At 41.2% G+C, this 19,541-nt stretch overlaps 1 protein-coding gene across 1 annotated transcript in view; it reads right to left on the reverse strand.

Annotated features, from left to right (window-relative positions):
• CAPN1 (calpain 1) overlaps nt 1-16,827 on the reverse strand; it is a 75,335-nt gene extending 58,508 nt beyond the window's left edge. Inside the window, exons 1-3 of the mRNA XM_073658573.1 lie at nt 16,667-16,827; nt 14,678-14,974; nt 3,495-3,564 (exon numbers count right to left, since the gene is read on the reverse strand). Of these exons, the coding sequence (XP_073514674.1) occupies nt 3,495-3,564; nt 14,678-14,944 (337 nt within the window). The 5' untranslated portion in view covers nt 14,945-14,974; nt 16,667-16,827. The remainder of the gene's footprint in view (nt 1-3,494; nt 3,565-14,677; nt 14,975-16,666) is intronic.
• Between the last annotated feature and the right edge of the window lie 2,714 nt (nt 16,828-19,541).

Consider the following 19,541-nt stretch of genomic DNA (forward strand, 5'->3'; position numbering starts at 1 on the left):
GGTGACCCGGATGTTGTCATGACGACATCGGGTCGTCATGGCAACATCCGGGAAGCCGCGGCAGACAGCGCTGGAGGCCGGAAGAGGAGGCGAGTATTGCGATCACCTCCCCTTGCCACCGCAATGCCACCCGGTACTATCAGCTGACACCCGGCGGCGATCGCGCCCGCACTGCTTGTGTGCGGGCGCGATCGCAAAGACGTACTAATACGTATCAGGCTCTTAAAGCCCAAGGCGCAGATAAGTATTAGTACGTGTTGGGGTTTAAAGGGGTTAAAGCACCATTCTTGAGTTCGGTTTTTTAATCCAGAGCTGAAGTGGTGCTACTAAACTAAGCTCCCTGCCCTTTGTCTAATCCTTACCAGTCGCTGTCTTCAGCTGTTCCCAGTGCCACTCCGGTTCTGCGCTGCCATCTTGTGACCACAACTTCTGACTGCCCGGAAGTCAGGAGTAATAATCACAGGTTTTCAATGTAAATCTGTGTGATCCTCGTTGTGGCCCTCAAAGACTGACATTGAGAAGTAGCTTGCAGCAAATAGTGGAGTGATACAGCAGGTCAAAAACTTCTGAAGATGGACCGGAGCGGCGCTAGGAACAAATGAAGACAGCAGCTGGTTAACAATAGACCGGTGGCAGGGAACTTAGTTTAGCTGCACCACTCCAGTGCTGCAATAATAATAAAAAAAAAAAAGCTGAAGTGGCTCTTTAAATGTAATTCTTAGACATGATGAGACTGGTGTATTTAACCATAAAACCCTCAAAAGGGTCCAGTGTCTGCTCTTATTTTATACCACTACTCCCCTGAGGATTCAGTCTTTAGTGTTTTGTTTGTTTTTTTAAACCTGCCATATGACTGCAGAGATATGAGCCTTTTTATTTAGTGCTAATTTTAATGGTCTTTACAAGGGGGCGTGGCTCACATGAACCTCTGGGGCGTGGCTTCAGGCTGCTCTATTATCCTGTGAGTTGCGCCCCAGAGGTTCATGTGAGCCACGTCCTCTTGTAAAGATCATTAAAAAGGCTCATATCTCTGGAGCCATATTGTGGGTTTAAAAAAACTAAAGACGGAATCCTCAGGGGAGCAGCGGTATAAAATAAGAGCAAACACTAGCCCCTTTTGACATGGTGACCGGTCCTCTTTAATATCTGGATTATATAGCCAGTCAGTCATGGGTTTTATGGTTAAATACACCAGTCTCATCAGGTCTAAGAATTACATTTAAAGCGTCACTCCAGCTTTTTATATTGCATATGTATAGATATAGATATATTTTTAACATAAAGTTGGACTAAATCAAAAGGCCCAAATCTCTGGGACCATATAATGGATTAAAAAAAAAAAAATTACAGAATACTCAAGGGAGCATCAGGAATAAGGAGGAAACATTGGTCACTTTTGACCTGGCAACATGTCCTTTTTAAAGGCCTCTGGATACCTAAGATCCTACAATGCTCTGCACATGAGGAAAGAGACATAGCGAATCAGAAAAACTATACTACATTTCAAAGTGGAGGTATTTGCTATTATTATTATACCTACTAAATATTGGGATAAGATCTTGGAGATGGGATTACCCCTTTAAGTTTATAAGCCAGGAATTCTGAATTTTGTCTGAAATTCCTAATTTGAAAATGTTGACTGTAGATCGAACGTGGAAATTTGTAAGAAGTGTGAATATTTTCTGTATTAATCAGTGCAGTGATGGTCTGGTACTAAATATCATAAAAAAGGTGGATTTACACCGCCTAATTATCATGAACGAGCATTCCTAGGAGCGCTCATTTCCCGCTAATCAAGCAGTGTGGACAGTTGCCGATCACCCGAAGAATTAGCAAAATGCTCGTTCGTCAGGTGAAATGATCTTTCGGTTTGCTTAAAAGATCATCGCTTTCGGCAGAACATAATGCTGTGCAAACAGGGATCGTGCTGCCAAGAACTAGGTCAACCTACGTGCACTCAACGATCTCTTAAAGGCTATTAAACAAGCGACGATCTTCAAACAAGTACTCAAACGGCTGGTGTTTCTTTCACTCTCAATTCACTGGTAGAATCCATGTTCAGTGAAGACAGATTTTACCCATTGTAGGGATTTAATCTCTAAGGTAGGCATTAGGTAGCGTTCACACAGGCAATACGGTTTGGTACAAATAGGTTAATTTTTGTTGCTTTCATGAAACTCCAAGGGATTCAAAACCAGAAACTGCATATTCTGGGCACAAAAAGGTATCACAGCAAATAAATAGTTAATTTAACAAAGCACATATATGACAATGCAGGCTCACCCGAACAGATTACACCCCTTTCTCCCAAAGAAAACTTTACACACAGCAGAGGTACAGTCCACCAGTGTCGGTATCACCTTCAGCCTGAGCTCCAGCAATTTTTAGCACCAAACAAGTATTCAAGTCTAGCACAGTTCACACTGAACAAGCTATAGCTTCCACATGTTACTCTGCAGCTCCAACACACAGACTGCTCATCTTTCCTAGCTGAACCATGCAGTCTCCATTTAGAGAGGAACCTGGCTGGCATGTCTCTCTCCCAGCTACAGCTCACATTTTGGCTGGTCACTCACCAGCAGCGCACTGACACCTCTAGAAAAACTCAGCCCTGGTTCTTAGTCAAAGTTTCTAAGGTGCATCTAATCAAGACCTGCAGTGCTGGGATTTAACCCTAGCCTACCTGGCTTTGCTACACCGTGAATTGAGAATTTTGAGAATGAATGATCAGTAAATGAGGAGAAAGAAGTAGATTTCTCAGATAGGATATCACAAAATTTGTTATTTTCACATGTTCTATTGTGTTAATAAAAAAAAAGATAAACTGCCGGATACTCTTATGTTACATGATCCATCTGCTACCGGTCTAGCTTTAGCAGGATGTCATAGATGTCAGTGATAATGGTAACAAAGCACTCAAGATGCAGAATTTATAATTACTTTTGTCTTATAGATGTTACTAAAACGTATATTTAGGTTCTGTATAAGACTTAAAATATTACGGTTTACACTTGGCCCCGTGTGGCAATAATTTTGTTGTTAAATATTTGACTGTTCTTTTCTGTTTTCATAAAATATGATTAAACATAGATGTAAGTGATAAAATACAGTATTATAATGCACACTGAGACAAAGGCTGACAAACGCTCCTGTTTCCAACCAATAAAACGGAAAATGTCTATAAAAATGATCAAAAACACAAAATTATGAGAAACAATGATTAACCTGGCCAGGTAGGAAGCAAAGTCTAATTCCATATTGATCCTGATTGCAGTTTACTTGCCATACTATAACCCTACAAAAGCCTGGACAGTATAAGGATACTTAAGACTATTGGGTTCTATGGTCTTCTAGGATGAGGTCGAGTTATATGTAAGAAGTCCGGGTGCTGAGGACATAATACAGGTGCTGAAATAATCATTACTTGTTTGCTTCTCTTAGTACATGCCCGTTATTGCCCATCCCCCTTCCCGTAAACCCTTATTCTGACTTACCAAGAGCTCCTTGGCAGATGTCTGTCCTTGTTGCACCATCCACGATAAACTGGGGGCTTGACATAAGTTGCTACATATCAGGAAAATAAGATGACAAAGAGTTAGGGGTCATTGATACAACAAATATTCAGAGTAATACATACAGTACAGACCAAAAGTTTGGACACACCTCATTTAAACATTTTTCTGTATTTTCATAACTATGAAAATTGTACATTCACACTGAAGGCATCAAAACTATGAATTAACACATGTGGAATTATATACTTAACAAAAAAGTGTGAAACAACTGAAAATATGTCTTATACTCTAGGTTCCTCAAAGTAGCCACCTTTTGCTTTGATGACTGCTTTGCACACTCTTGGCATTCTCTTGATGAGCTTCAAGAGGTAGTCACCGCAAATGGTTTTCACTTCACAGGTGTGCCCTGTCAGGTTTAATAAGTGGGATTTCTTGCCTTATAAATGGGGTTGGGACCATCAGTTGTGTTGTGCAGAAGTCTGGTGGATACACAGCTAATAGTCCTACTGAATAGACTGTTAGAATTTGTATTATGGCAAGAAAAAAGCAGCTAAGTAAAGAAAAACGAGTGGCCATCATTACTTTAAGAAATGAAGGTCAGTCAGTCTGAAAAATTGGGAAAACTTTGAATGTGTCCCCAAGTGCAGTTGCATAAACCATCAAGCGCTACAAGATACTGGCTCACATGAGGACCGCCCCAGGAAAGGAAGACCAAGAGTCACCTCTGCTTCTGAGGATAAGTTTATCCGAGTCACCAGCCTCAGAAATCGCAGGTTAACAGCAGCTCAGATTAGAGACCAGGTCAATGCCACACAGAGTTCTAGCAGCAGACACATCTCTACAACAACTGTTAAGAGCAGGCCTTCATGGTAAAATAGCTGCTAGGAAACCACTGCTAAGGACAGGCAACAAGCAGTAGAGACTTGTTTGGGCTAAAGAACACAAGGAATGGACATTAGACGAGTGGAAATCTGTGCTTTGGTCTGATGAGTTCAAATTTGAGATCTTTGGTTCCAACCACCGTGTCTTTGTGCGACGCAGAAAAGGTGAACGGATGGACTCTACATGCCTGGTTCCCTCCATGAAACATGGAGGAGGAGGTGTGATGGTGTGGGGTGCTTTACTGGTGACAATGTTGGGGATTTATTCAAAATTGAAGGCATACTGAACCAGCATGGCTACCACAGCATCTTGCAGCTGCATGCTATTCCATCCGGTTTGCGTTTAGTTGGACCATCATTTATTTTTCAACAGGACAATGACCCCAAACACACCTCCAGGTTGTGTAAGGGCTATTTGACCAAGAAGGAGAGTGATGGGGTGCTACGCCAGATGACCTGGCCTCCAAAGTCACCAGACCTGAACCCAATCGAGATGGTTTGGGGTGAGCTGGACCGCAGAGTGAAGGCAAAAGGGCCAACAAGTGCTAAGCATCTCTGGGAACTCCTTCAAGATTGTTGGAAGACCATTTCCAGTGACTACCTCTTGAAGCTCATCAAGAGAATGCCAAGAGTGTGCAAAGCAGTCATCAAAGCAAAAGGTGGCTACTTTGAAGAACCTAGAATATAAGACATATTTTCAGTTGTTTCACACTTTTTTGTTAAGTATATAATTCCACATGTGTTAATTCATAGTTTTGATGCCTTCAGTGTGAATGTACAATTTTCATAGCTATGAAAATACAGAAAAATCTTTAAATGAGAAGGTGTGTCCAAACTTTTGGTCTGTACTGTATATATCTCAACAATTTGTAATAATATTATTCTAGATGTATTTTTTTCCAGAGTTTTCAAAATTCCCCATTTTACACCAAAATAAGATGAGCGTGGGACTCATGATCAAGTCGTCCGTTAAGGAGTAGCTGCCATGGCTCCCTTATATGCGAGTAACAGCATAAAAATAAAATAGCCACTCTATTCCCTACCCAGCGCTCCTTCCTCCTGTCTGACTGCCAGCCTCTATTGTGGGGTGACTTCAGGCAAAGGAGCTGTCAGTCAACAAGAGGAGGGGGCGCTGGGCAGGGAATAGAGCTGGAGTGGCAGAAGCTTCAGATCTACCATAGTTCTTCAGCCTCATTTGCATATCAATTCAAACGCTGATTTCTCCATAACGGTGGATGTGACTAGCCATGTAAAAGGTATCGCAGGACTTGTCTGTGAAAGAGCTACATGTATATATAAATAGTGTGGGTTGTGAAATTCTACTGATAATATTCCCTTTAGAGGGGTTGTCCAGGTTGGGCATGAAAGTCTGCAGTCATTTTACGTGACTGCAGACTTGTGAATCCTCAGTATGGGATAAGCATTCTCCCGGCCACATTCAGACTAGACATGCATTGCAGTTTGTGCAATATGTACTTATCAGTTTCCAATGTATAATATCTCACAAAATTAGCACAAGGACACAGGAAAGTTCTTTTCTGATAAACAAAGGAAATTAGCTTTTTAGGGTATGTGCACACGACATATTTTACATACTGGCGAACCCGCTAAATTTTTTGTTGCTTCAGGCCATGCTGGCATTGTTGGTCCTGAACTGTCTTTATTGCATCTTTTTTCCTCTTTCCTGATCACTTTTTTTACATTTTTGAACACCAGAAGTTATTTTGGGCAGTGTTTTGTACTGGCGTTTTCTGGTCGCTTTTCTATCCTTTCAACAATGAAGAAACCGCTAGCAGTTTATGAAGCAAGAAATGCTCAAAAAAGACTTCCAGGCGTCTTTCGAGCCTTTCAACTGACTTATTATAAAGTATCTTCAGAGAGGAAAACGCCCCAAGAATGGACTGGTCACTTCAATTAAGCGCTTGGCGTCTTTCGAAACCTAAAAGTTGTTAAAAGAAGCTCAAAAGACTTAACATATGAACAGCAAGTTGTTTTTACATTGAAATGCAAATGTTCATTCTTTTGAGCACTTTTTCAAGCGGGTTCTGGAGTGGAACCACCTGAGAAAAGACGTTGTGTGCACATACTCTAACAATTACTTGTAGACCAACAAAACCCCCAAACTTCTGAAATCCATAAAAATCCACCAGTCCAGGGCCAGTTTCACACATCTGACATTCACAGCACGGATTGCGATGTCTGGACCAATCAAGGGTCTCCACATATATACCCATGAGGCTGTTGAGTTAGTTACAGGAGACCCACAGCCTCCCCAAACATTGTAGTCCATGAACCATGAATGTTGGACTTGCAAAGCAGACCTAACCCTATTCATTCACCCAGCAAATACTCATTATTTTAGAGTTTGACTCAAAGTATACGACTTAATAAGAGTGCCATACAGTACCCCTAATAATATTACTATACACTGTATGAAGAAGAACAAGGACAAATCAGAGTACAATTCAATTCCATACACCTTCCACCCATATCAGCGCCAATAAAATAGACCTACCATATTACTGCCAACAAAGTGACTTAGAACCTGTTGGTTTCCACAGTCATCACATATTATTGCCCTTGTATAGTGCGTACCATGGCGCCTTGCTCAACGATGTAGGCACACTGGAGAACCAGAGAGCTTCAGACCATTTCAACCAATTGAAGTAACGACTTGACTATGATTTACTGAATTATTAAGTGTTCCCTACTCAAGTTTTGGAATCAAAGTCAAATACACTGAATCACCACCATTTGCCTCACGCAGTGCAACACATCTCCTTCGCATGGAGTTGTTCAGGCTGTTGGCCATGCAAGAACAGGGATGTTTTCTCACCGGACATGAGCATGTTTGAAGAACTGGGATGTTTTCAGCTTCCAGGAACATGATGCCATTTTGAACGCACAGAGATACTGTGACGAGATCCTGAGGCCAGTTGTTGTGCCATTCAACCACGACCATCACCTCATGTTGCAGCATGATAATGCACGGCCCCATGATACAAGGATCTGTACACAATTCCTGGAAGCTGAAAACATCCCAGTTCTCGAATGGCCACCATAGCCAACAACCGGATCATCTCTATGTGAAGGAGATGTGTTGCACTGCGAGAGGCAAATGGTGGTCACACTAGATACTGACTGGTTTGCACATCCAGGATTACTGTATATATCTATGATATGGTGGAAAAAAATGGAAAGTCAAAAATAGTAGAAGTGGTAAATGACAATATCCAAAACGTAAGAATTGATCATCTCCACCAAATCTTCACTAGCAGGGTCATCTGCTTTTAAGACCTAGGTGGCAGAAGTCAACCTTCAGCGATGTTTTGTCTTTTTGGCTGGAGTTTGATTTCAGCTACCAGAATCTGAAATACTGCTTACCCTAATAATACCAAAACTAGTGTGTATGCATATTCTCATCAATCCCATCATTAAAATGGGCTTCCAGATCCTGCAACACCAATTATCTACCAGTTTGTACTGGATTGCCACCTCATCAAGGGACCAGGTTATATGCTACGCATAGAAGTCTATTGCGGTGGTAAGGAGAGAGAGAAAAAAAAAAAAACTACAAAGACAAGAGATGAAGAAACACACATAGCTGTTGCTGCTTTCTAGTGTTTTATCACGCAAGTGCTGGATTCACAGTTACACTGCTTAGGGCTGCTATCAAATAGACAGATAGAGGGGTGGGATCTCCTCTCTGTGTATGGGAGACTTCATAGTTGCCAGTCTGTGTCTACTACGTCAGGAAGATTAATAATTAGAGATAGAGTCTGCAAAGGGCAGAGATGGTGAAACAAAGATATAAAATGCAGTGGAAAAAAATTTGGGCTGGTGTGTAACAAAATTCTGTAAAGTAAAATGCTTTCAAAAATAGAAGTGTTAATGGTTTATTTTTATCAATTAAAAAATGCAAAGTGAATGAGAAAGAGAAAAATGTCAATCAAAATTAGTTGTGAACGCCCTTTTCAATTATTCTAGGTTTAGTTGAACACATTTCCAGGACTCCTTGTTCTTCTGTAGATAGTTCTTAATGACCACGGCTGTAAGTTTTGGGTCGTTCTTCAAATTGAAGCCTGTGTTAAAAATCAGCCGCTGCGGTCCGCCAGTAGGTAGAGGGATCTCTTCTTCTGCACACTTGTGGATATAGATTAGAGGGTAGGCATTTAAAGATGACCGCACTGCTCTTCCCTCCCCCAGAGAGTCAGTACTAACGCTCTGGTAGTACTTTTGGTCTTGGGTTACAAACATTTTGTAATCAGTGGCCAACCAGTGGCCAGGCAGTCAAGTGCCATATTATAGGCATTAGTTGTAGCAGTCAGGTGCTGGATGTTTGTAACCCAAGACCAAGAGTAGTACCAGAGTACCAGTACTGGCTCGCGGTCATCTTTAAATGCCTATCCTTTAATCTATATTTAAGTCATGTTTACTTAGAAATCCAAATATGTCCACCAGTGACATCAGCTCAGAACTGACAGCAACCAGTGGGATCCAGCTACAACCATCCACCGGAACAAAGGAAATGGAATGCAGAAAAATGGCGGCAGGTGCTCTGGACTGATGAGTAAAAATGTGAAATATTTGGCTGTAACAGGAGGCAGTTTGTTCTCCGACGGGCCGGAGATTGGCACAATAATGAGTGTCTGTAGGCAACAGTGAAGCATGGTGGAGGTTACTTGCAAGTTTGGGGCTGCATTTCTGCAAATGGTGTTGGGGATTTGGTCAGGACCCATAGTGTCCTCAATGCTGAGAAATACAGGCAGATACTTATCCATCATATAATACCATCACGGAGCTGTTCCGATTGACTAAGTTTGGGGTTGTTGTCTTGCTAAAGAATAAATTTGGAGACAATGTTAGGGGGGTTTTACAGGACTATATTCATTTTTTACTGTGGTTCTAAGAACTAATAGGCAGGTAGTTGTTAACAACCTGCCTGTTCTGCCCAGGGCAAATCTCTGCCGGCACAGAGTGGTCACCGACTGCTCCTGCCGGCAATTCAGCGGTTTCCACTAACGTCACATCGACAAAGCAGCCACTTCTCTTCCGCTGTATTGATGGGGTGACATATCGGAAGGACATACATAGTTGAGTTCTATCAAAAACTGTGTATAAGTACAAGTGTACCTAGAAGAATTGATGTTGTTTTGAAGGTAAAGGTGCGATCACATGAAATATTGATGCGATTTACATTTCTCTTTTGTTACTTTGTATTTTATTAATTGGTAAAAATAAATGGTTCTATTTTTTTTTCCTAAAGCTTTCTTACTTTGCAAATTTTTGGCTAAGATTTTTGCACAGTACTGTAGGTCATATAAAGGCCAGAAATGTTATTCCTCAAGTACACACACATGACAGCTTACACTGAAGTCATCTGAAACGACAGACAAGCTGTACGCGTCTGCTCACATCTGTCTTGTGGCTTCTGTCAAGAATATAAGCCACCACGCTCCGATGGTTCAACCGTATGACATTTCCCTAACCGATCTCCTTGGACTTCATGAGGCTTCTATAGTATTGCTACATGCTGTGCTACTTGTGTCATCATGGTCTAAGGCAGGGAAGTCAAACAAACACACAGAGGGCCAAAATGAAAAACTTGGATAAAGTAGGGTGCGTCAACCAGTATACAGAACAATGGGCCCCACATAGTCCTCCATACAGAACAATGGGCCCCACATAGTCCTCCATACAGAACAATGGGCCCCACATAGTCCTCCATACAGAATAATGGCCCAACATAGGGGTGGTGGTTCTGGTGTGGGCCAAATATAACCACTCTGCGAGTCAGATTTGGCCCATGGGCCAGAGTTTGACATGTATGGTCTAAGGTATGCAATATTGGAATACAGGTTTAATTTACATATATAAGAGGGAAAAACAACTACAGTGATAGAAAGGACCTTCATGGTGTAGACCTCCAAAACACAGAAGTCATTGGAAACATATAGGAACTTGAATCTGAGAGACTTTTCTTTCTCTCTAAAGACACGGGTTACGAGGGTCAATAGAAACATAGTAGAATGTCACAGATCTGGTTTTTCTACACACTTCCTGCCCAGTCTTGCTTGTCCTCCACCTCAGCATTACTGTCAAAGATTTAATGGGGTTGAGTCACTTTGGCATGTTCTACCTGTCCTCAGGGTAGAATTCTGATGTTCTCCAATTATGTACTTTAAAAGTAGTAGAAAGCTAGTTTGAAAAGATCATCTGACAAATAACATTTTCAGATTAAAAAAAGGTCTACAATCTACATATGTCTTATAATAGTGAGAAGGTTGTTTTTAAGAATCCAAGTCATGGGGCCATGCAGATTAATAAGCCTACACACAACCATATGGGACAGAATGACTTGCTGCCATTTTGCCTCTAGCTTTCTTTCCATAATCATTGGGTTAATTTGTGGCCCCAGTGTCACAACTTGAAGTTTCTGGGCCAAAAGCAAGATCCCCAACTATCAAGGGTCTATAATAGTATTGGTCCTTTCACATGGGCCAAAAGGAACCATTTGGGCTCTTTAGGATCCAGGACCCGGGTGCGACTGCAACCCTTGCACCTACTTTAGCTACGACCCTCTCTGCAATATTCCACCCCTGCGTTGGTTGCCTCTATGGTGTGTGGTTAATGTCTACGAGACATATCATCAGTGCAACCATATCACGCCATTCACAAAGCAAGCACTGCCTCCTCCCCTCCAAATGTGCCTGCAGCAGTCATTGTTTAACCTGTTTTTCAACCGTACTCAACCAACTGTGCTCTGTTTTGACAACATAACATGCAAAATAAAAAAAAATGTTAAAATGCACCATTCATGGGCCATATTAGTCACTATATTCTTCCTGTGGGAATCACATGTTCTACAGCGTTACAATCAACTACTGAGAACAATAACAATTTAATCAATCCAAAAATTCTAATAGTAATGGCTGTTCTCATCCTGAGAAAGTGGATTTGCCAACTTTTCTGATTTTGTCAGTGTAAGTAAATAGCTGTGTTCATCTGCATTTTTTGTAATTCTTCAGTTATTCTCCCCGGAAATGTATGTATAAAGTGACAACGCGTCTTATTCGCCCTTGTCAACAGTGTTCGTTCATACACTGCAAGGTGTCAGACTGTCTAAGGACAGGCCTCAATATGAGAGACAGCACTCGGTTGTCAAAGTATTAATAAAGGCAGTGGCATAGTGTTGGAGGTGTGAGGGAATGGGTAGTGTCCCCCGAGCACCAAATTCTCTGGAGGCACAAATTATTGCTCCCCCATCAAGGCCATATTGTCACAGGTTTATCGCGACAGAGGGGGGCCAGAAGACCGCAGCTTTCACGTACTCCTGCACTGATTAATATGATGGTGAAGCGCTTCTAAACCGTGCAGATTTCTGCTAGCAGTGCAGGGGTTAATCTGTTCAGTTGAGAACTCCTGGAGCCTTCCTGCTTGGATGGTCTCAGCAGTTCAGTGTTGGCCACTTCCCTCTGCTATATATAAACCCCCTCTAGCAATCAGGATTGCCAGTGTTAGTTTCATACTGCCTGGTTCAGGAGTTGGAGGTGTTGGTTGTCTAAGGAGGCATTTGGAGTGTTGTTCTAAAGACTCTTGCTTGGTGATTTGTCTGTGTGCATATCCTCATTCTCTCCTATTTCGTTTTTCCTTTCTGGTATTCCTCTCTGTTGTTTGTAAGTGCATATTTGTATAATTAGTATTTTCATTTATCCCTGTACATCTTCCCTTGTTAGTCTGGTTTGTGTATTCTTATATACTACTACTCCCCACTTCCCCGGGTGGGGAGGGGACAGATAAGGGCCGATTAAGGAGCTCAGCAAGGCACGTGGCCCCGGCGCCTTCACCATTAAAAGTGATCTGGGGAGCAGGGATAGCTAGGGCACCCCTAGCTTTAGGGATAGGGAATGAGCACTTAGCCCCGGGACATCCAACAACAGTGTCGTGACACACATATTCTTAGAGTGGCACAGGGGATAGTGAGAAGGGACTGTACATCCAGTGGACGTCAGACTAGATGGTTAAACAAGTGTGGTGGTGCAGATTCCTAAGCAGAGCGCAGCAGTCAATGAGCTTGTCATCAGCATCTGTACTCTGCATAGGCAGCAACCAAGATAATAAAGTTGGCAGTATAATGGAATGGGCTGTCATTTCTGTTGCTAACTTTACAGAGTGCAGCAGCCGATGACAGACTAATCTCAACTCAACTGCGTTCTGCATACGTTGCACTGTGCTCTCCCACCGTTTCCTGACTTTGCTCTCAAGTGTAATTTTATGAGGAAAGAGAAAAAATGTCTCTTGTAAAATAAATAATTATTGTAATATTGGTGTATTTTTTTTTAAGTTTTTATATACTTTTTTTCTAACCCTAACTAGGGGTATGGCTCGGACTAGGATTAAGGTTAGAACTAGGAATAGTAATAGTGCTAGGATAACGAATATGAATAGGGTTAGATTCAGGGTAATACAATAGTGACATAATAAAAGACACAAAAATATTAAAAAAAATAACTTTTATGTTTCAATTTTGCCTGTCCTGGGTGCTGACAACCCACAATATGCCACAGCATAAAAAGGTCAAAGAAAAGGATCTCCAGGATTTTTATTTTTAGGGAATACAAGTATTTACTACACCATGTGTCAGAAGAGATGGCAGATCCTATAGGAGACTCCAGCACATGTTTCTGTGTCACTCGGTCTACAAGAGGAGCTGCACCGCAGTTGGCATGTATTACATGGTACAATGGGTGTGGTGCGCGGCTCATATTTATGCTTCTGTATTCCTTGTCTTTCTGCCAGGGAAAAAAAATATTTTTTCATCACTAAGAACTTTGAAATAATGAACAAAAACCAGAGCTTTCATTGATGGCTTCTGTAACAGAAAAATTAGTAAAATAAATAAATAAAAGGGAGGCTCCATTGTTAGCATTTCACATGAATTTGTGATCAGATACAGAATTATTAATAGTCAATCATACATCCACCTAAAAACACCTCCCATAGACTATTCATTAATTTCCTTCATGTTACTTTTGTGATTTTTCTTAAAGGGCAGTTACAGATTTAAAACAACTTCATAGGTCTCATCAGAAAATGTATTTAGGCAAGTACCTAACCTATATGGGGAGATAACCTGCTATATATTTTCCTAACTACGTGCACTTTGGCTGTTTTTTTTTTTCCGCTCAGTTCCCTTCCTTAGGGTAGAGCTGTGATCTGTGACTACTGCTTAATTACAGTGAGATAGTCTGAGACACACCCTCTGTCTCCTCATTGGTTCAGGCTGCTGCTCTCTCCCGCCTCCCTGCAGCTCTGCCTCCTCTGATTGGCTGCTATGGATAAATACAAGCCCAGCACAAGTTTATCAGGGAGTCAGAACATGGAGAGAAGATTTTTTTTTAGATGCAACAGGCTCCATGTCCTCGTCCACAGAGAGAACGGGTGTACAGGATCTGCCTATAATTAACATGCACTAGTCTGGTCCAGAATATTGACAGGAAAAATGCTGCGTACAATGAACATGTTTTTTTCTTCCCCCTTGTCCATTTGGGGCATGTTCACACATTCAGTATTTTACATCAGTATTTGTAAGACAAAATCAGGAGTGGGTGAAAAATACAGAATTGGTGATGTGCTTCTATTAAATGTCTCCTCTGATTCTTACAATCCTGTTTTTGGCTTACAAACACTGATGTAAAATACTGAACGTGGCTTTGAATGGGTGAAAAACACTGCATAAATGCTGGAAAAATTGACACGCTACAGTTTGAAAAAAAAAAAAAAAAAAAAAGAGGAAAAAATAAGCAGTATATGTATGAGATTTCAGAAATCCCATTCATTTTGCTAGTAGTTTTTTACCCTTGAAAAACAAGCTCAAAATTTGCAACGTGTGAACAAGCCCTAAGGCCTTATTCACACATCCATGAAAAAAATGGTACCAGTGTCGTCAGTCTTTTGCATCCGTGTGTCCATTTTTACCACCAGTGTTTTTTACGGGCCCATAGACTTATATTGGCCCTTTTCATCCGTGCTGCCGTGAAAAACAAGGACATGTGAACAGCACCATAGATTATAATGGGTACTTGTTCCATCCGTTTAAAAAAAAAAAAAAAAAAACACAACAACATGGAAGTCTGAATGAGGCGTAAGGCTGAGTTCACATACTGCAGATATAAAGACCAATCTATATATTCTACTTATAAAAGTGCAGAAAAAAAGGTAAATAGAGGAAAGCTGTTTTGACCATGATGAGTCTGTAAAATTAGTCATACAGGTTCTTACCGTAGGTCTGACCCATTTAACTCCATAGGTCTTGGATGAGTTTGGACCGAGTTCTTTAAACCCTATGGAGTACGCAGAAGGAGGAAAGGTCTCATCCTTAAAGAGAGTTCCACTTTGTAAACACTCCTGCTGAATCCGATCAAAGTCCTGCCCCAAAAACTTCACCGCGTTTTCATGCTTTCCTATGCCCAGCTCTTGGTCCCGTTGCTTCTGCAGCTGGGCAGAGATCCCTGTAGCGTACACTGGGACAATCTCTTCCTCAGACATCTTGGTTTTCCAGCAGATCCGAGTTCACTTCTGACAAAAAGAAACAAAAATATATATTAAAAAAAAAAAATTTTTTATATTTTATCTGTTAATCTGAATATTATTTTCACATGTTAAAGGGGTTTTCCAGTTTTGGAAAAACCCTCTCCCCAGACGCTGTGTTGTAATAAAACAAAATGTGTGCTACTAACCCTCTCTGAGACGAGTGCTGAGTCTTGAACTGATCTCCCTGTTATTGTCTGCAGCACTGATGTCCCATCAACAGCACTGCAGCCAATCAGTGAGCTGTTCATGCCATCCACTTGGGCAGAACCACTGAGCTCACTGATTGGTTGCAGTGCTGTTGATGTGACATCAGTGCTGCAGACAATAACAGACATTGGGAGCAGCGGAGGGTGAGTAAAGTAGGGTTCAAGTTGGAGTCTTGGGAGGATCTCCCTAAACTGTGGGCGAATTCTCACATTTAGTATTTTGTTGTGAAAGGTTCCGCAACTGTCTAATTCATCCGAAACATGTATAGGACAAATTTTCAGTTGCAGAATTTTCTGCGTCAAAATCTGCAGCGTGTGAATTCACCCCAAAGTCATCACTCCACACAGACACAAAATAGGATCCATTTTTGCTAAAATCCTCAGTGTTTTACCTTTCCTGCAAAATGAATGCAATTTCCTGAAAATTCATGCCCACTGGGCCTTAAAAGATGCAGAAGACACATAAAAATGCTATGTGGAGCCTAAAAAGTGCGTGTAAAATAACAATTGTGCTTTAGCATGTAATTACTGCATTTCTGCAATCAAAAAATACAAAAAACACAATATTATAAAAAAAATTAAAAAGCATTAAAAAAAAACAAACAGAAACCCAATAAATAGTGCAGACACCTGTATAAAAAGTGGAATAAGAAAAAAAAGTGTTTTCGCTAAGTGGGAACAAGGCCAAATGTTAAGCTCAACAGACCAGCACTGAATATCGGCCACCAGAACAGGTTTTCTACCTGGGAGGCAGAGAGAGGGTTACAAAACGCCCTCATATTAAATTCTACTACAGCTTTGTGCCAATATTTTTTTGCATGTGTTTTACTTTACATACACCGATCCATGGGAAGTTTTCGCATTTTCTGGGTGAGGCACCGGCTGGCAGGTTCAGCTTGTATCCTCCTTTCTCAGGCGATGATACATTTTATTTACAAATAGAATGCAGTGATTATAAATATTACATTATTCTCTGAGTGCAGTGTTATCTCGCCCCATTGAGCACGGTTCACACCAGCACGGTACACTGACTGTTCTTTTCCATTACAATATTGGAAACCATAGTATTTTTTTCAGTCCTTTATGGAAAAAGGGAGTCACTACTTTTATACTATTCTGCAGTATTTAGATACTACAGTCATGGAGGCTTTTTACATAGGGCTGCAGTTGTTACAATGCAGAATCAATAAAGAGTTAATCATAATATCCGCTATGTCTGATATCTAAGTTACTAAAAGCGATGGCCACACATACCCTTGTCTGTATGTTACGATTCCATTTGTGTTGTTTCCATTCCTAGTTGCAGAAATACCTATTTATGTAACTTATTGGGACACACAACCCAGTCTTGTTACAAAAACACATCCTCCTCCAATGTTCTGTCTACCCCCCACCCTCCCAAATCTAAAAATATCCCAACAAAGGGAGGGTCAGTGCGGAGACACTTTTGGGGTCACTTTTTGCCACCTACCTTTGCTGAGGACCCTTGTGGCTGCTAGTGAGGGTCTCTTGGCGTGGGATAGACTGCAGCTTTCACAGTCTCACCCTTCCTGGTAAAATCTTTTGGCTGTGTTGCTCTTGCTGCAGTCTCCTCCCTGCTCTGCCAGTCTCTCAGACACTCCCTGGGGCAGTCTCTCAGAAGACACTCCCTGAGCCTGGCTCTCACAGCAGCTGTCTCTCCTACTGTCAGCTGCTTTCTATCTCATACATCTGGCTGATTTACTGTCAGCCTATCTCTAATGTATGTGCTGCAGACAATCAGCTCTTCTACTGTGCCTGAGCCGACCCCGTAATATGCCATCCTCCAGAGCAGTTACCTGACAATGATTAGATCTTGTTCACACTTAGCGTTTTTGATGCTTTTTTTCCATGCTTAAAAAATTTAGCATGCAAGGCTGTGTGTACACATTGTGGGTTTTTTTCTGCACACATTTGTCACAAAACCTCAAGAATTTCCTAGTCCATGAATCCTGAAGTCTCATGCACACGTTGCTTATTTTTGACGTGCATATTTAAAGCAGCATGTCAATTCTTTCAGCGTTTTTGCTCCAGATTTCACCCATACTAAGGCTATGTTCACACGTTGTGTTTTTGCTGTGTTTTTTTTTTCCGCAGGCAAAACCTGCTCTCTTGGCAGTAAAAAAGCAGCGTCAAAAAAGCAGGTTTTGCTGAGTTTTTGCTGTGATTTTGTCAGGGTACATTTGTCTCTTGTTCATGCTGATAAATTTTAGTGCAGAAAAAAAGAACATGATTCAACTTCATCAGGTTTTGGCCCCAAAACCTGATACCTGCGGTTTTTTGCTGCGTTTTTGCAATACCCATTGCTTTCTATGGGTGAAAAACGCTGCAAAAAATGCTGAAAAAAAACGCTGAAAGAAGTGACATGCTGCATTTTTCTAAAACGCAGCTTAAAAATTAGTAAAAACGCAGCTTAAAATTTGCGTAAAAAAATGCTTCAAAAACGCAACATGTGAACATAGCCTAATGAGTGGGGAAAAATCTGCACCAAAAACGCAGGTAAAAAAAAGTGTCAAAAACATGGGCAAATAACGCCGCGTTTTTCCTAGTAAGAAAGGCAGAAATGGTGCAGAAATTTCTGCACCAAATACTTAACGTTAAATACCCTCATTACAGTAGCAACAAAATGAATGGGATTTCTAAAATAGTGTTTTTTTCTTTGCAGTTTTTTTACCTGCAGTTGGTTCTTTCAGCGTTTTTTTTTACCCATTAAGATTAATGAGATTAAAAAAAAAAGTATCAAAAATATGCATAATCTACTTTTACAAAGATAATATCTACACAAAATCATTTCTTGTAACGATTTATTTCCTGTCTCCACTAGAGCTCACTATCTGATTTTCTTAATCTTCTACTCACTATAGCAAATGTAGAAGTCCGTTTGCACCAATTGGCAGCATTAATCAGCCGTGGATCAATTTTGGTCGCAGTCAGACGACCATATAAAATAGATCGAGATCGGACCGCAGTGCACGGACTGGCCGGGGGGGGTCGCACGACCTGAGCGTGACAGCTTCATAGAAATATATGCAGCGGTTACACTTGGGTGAGTTGCCGGGCAGTCCATTCATTGTGGTCCTATTTATACGGTCGTCTGACTGCGTCCCAATACTTACCGATCCGCGGTTATTTAATAGCACCACGCTAACGACCCGTAATAAATCACTCAGTGCACATACGCTGCCATTGTTCTCAACAGCGAGAGTAATTTTTACCCAGCACAACGTGCTGGCGAGAATCATGATTATTTGTGCAGCACAAAAGATCATTTTACCCGATGAACGAGCGTTTCAATTGTTTATCAGGTGATCAGGAGCCGGAACAAACAGCAAAATTATTGCGCAATGACAATACCTTGGAACCGGACCTAAAAAAGCTCTAAAAAATATTGCCAAAAAGAATCAAAATAGTGCACAACAATGTCACAACGACTTATACAATTTATTATGTCTCTGAACTGACGGGACTCTAATGTCACTGTATGTTTCACTATTTGATTACTTACTTGTACAAGTTTCTAACAAGTTCTGTTTTTTCTTTCCAATTCTGTACAACGTGCTTCAACAAAAACTATTGAGGATAGAAACGATCCATTCATTCCTCCAATTAGCCAAACAGCCGATGCTCTGTCTCTCTTGGCCGTAATCCAATGCTCCAGATATTCACCGAGTCGCCAGTCAGATTTTATGTTGGGGTGTTCTCATTTTTTTTCAACAGCCTGCACAAAGCATCTAATGGCCGCCATCTGCTCGGTCTCCACCACAACGGGGTTGAATTTGGTTATTTTTCCCTTTAACATATTTTGTAGGAAACAAAGGTGGGAGGTATGTACTATACTTTTTTGCTTATTTTCATTTTTTTTAAGAGATGTACTGCTTTTTCCTCTCTTTGCTTGGATAGATTGTATAGTAAAAGAAAATGGGAAAATTGCATATACCTTACTTTTAACAATGAATATTCAATACCTTAGAACCAGTATCAGACTGGGAAACATTGGGCCCACCAGAGGACTTCATTCTGTCCTGAGGGCCCACCTTTCATCAAAAACCAATGCACTATTATTAAAGGGTATTGCCATAAGAGACACAATGTTAGGATTCAGCTCTACTTGCCGGTTCGATCGGCCATCATGTGATTGGCCATATGCGATTTACATTCTCCATTGAGAGAAGCAGGGTGAGAAGTTAGTCGGCACGTGACCATAAGTATGCAAGTCACATAGGAGCAATCACGTGACGACTGATCGAACTGGCAAGCAGAGTCAAGTTCTGACAGCAGGGCCGGTGTCATCACCTGGGCAATTGCTGGGGAACTGGACCATCAGGAGG

Source organism: Phyllobates terribilis, unplaced genomic scaffold, assembly GCF_046119375.1.
Source record: "Phyllobates terribilis strain yellow unplaced genomic scaffold, ASM4611937v1 Scaffold_13__5_contigs__length_258822181, whole genome shotgun sequence".
NCBI lineage: Eukaryota > Metazoa > Chordata > Amphibia > Anura > Dendrobatidae > Phyllobates > Phyllobates terribilis.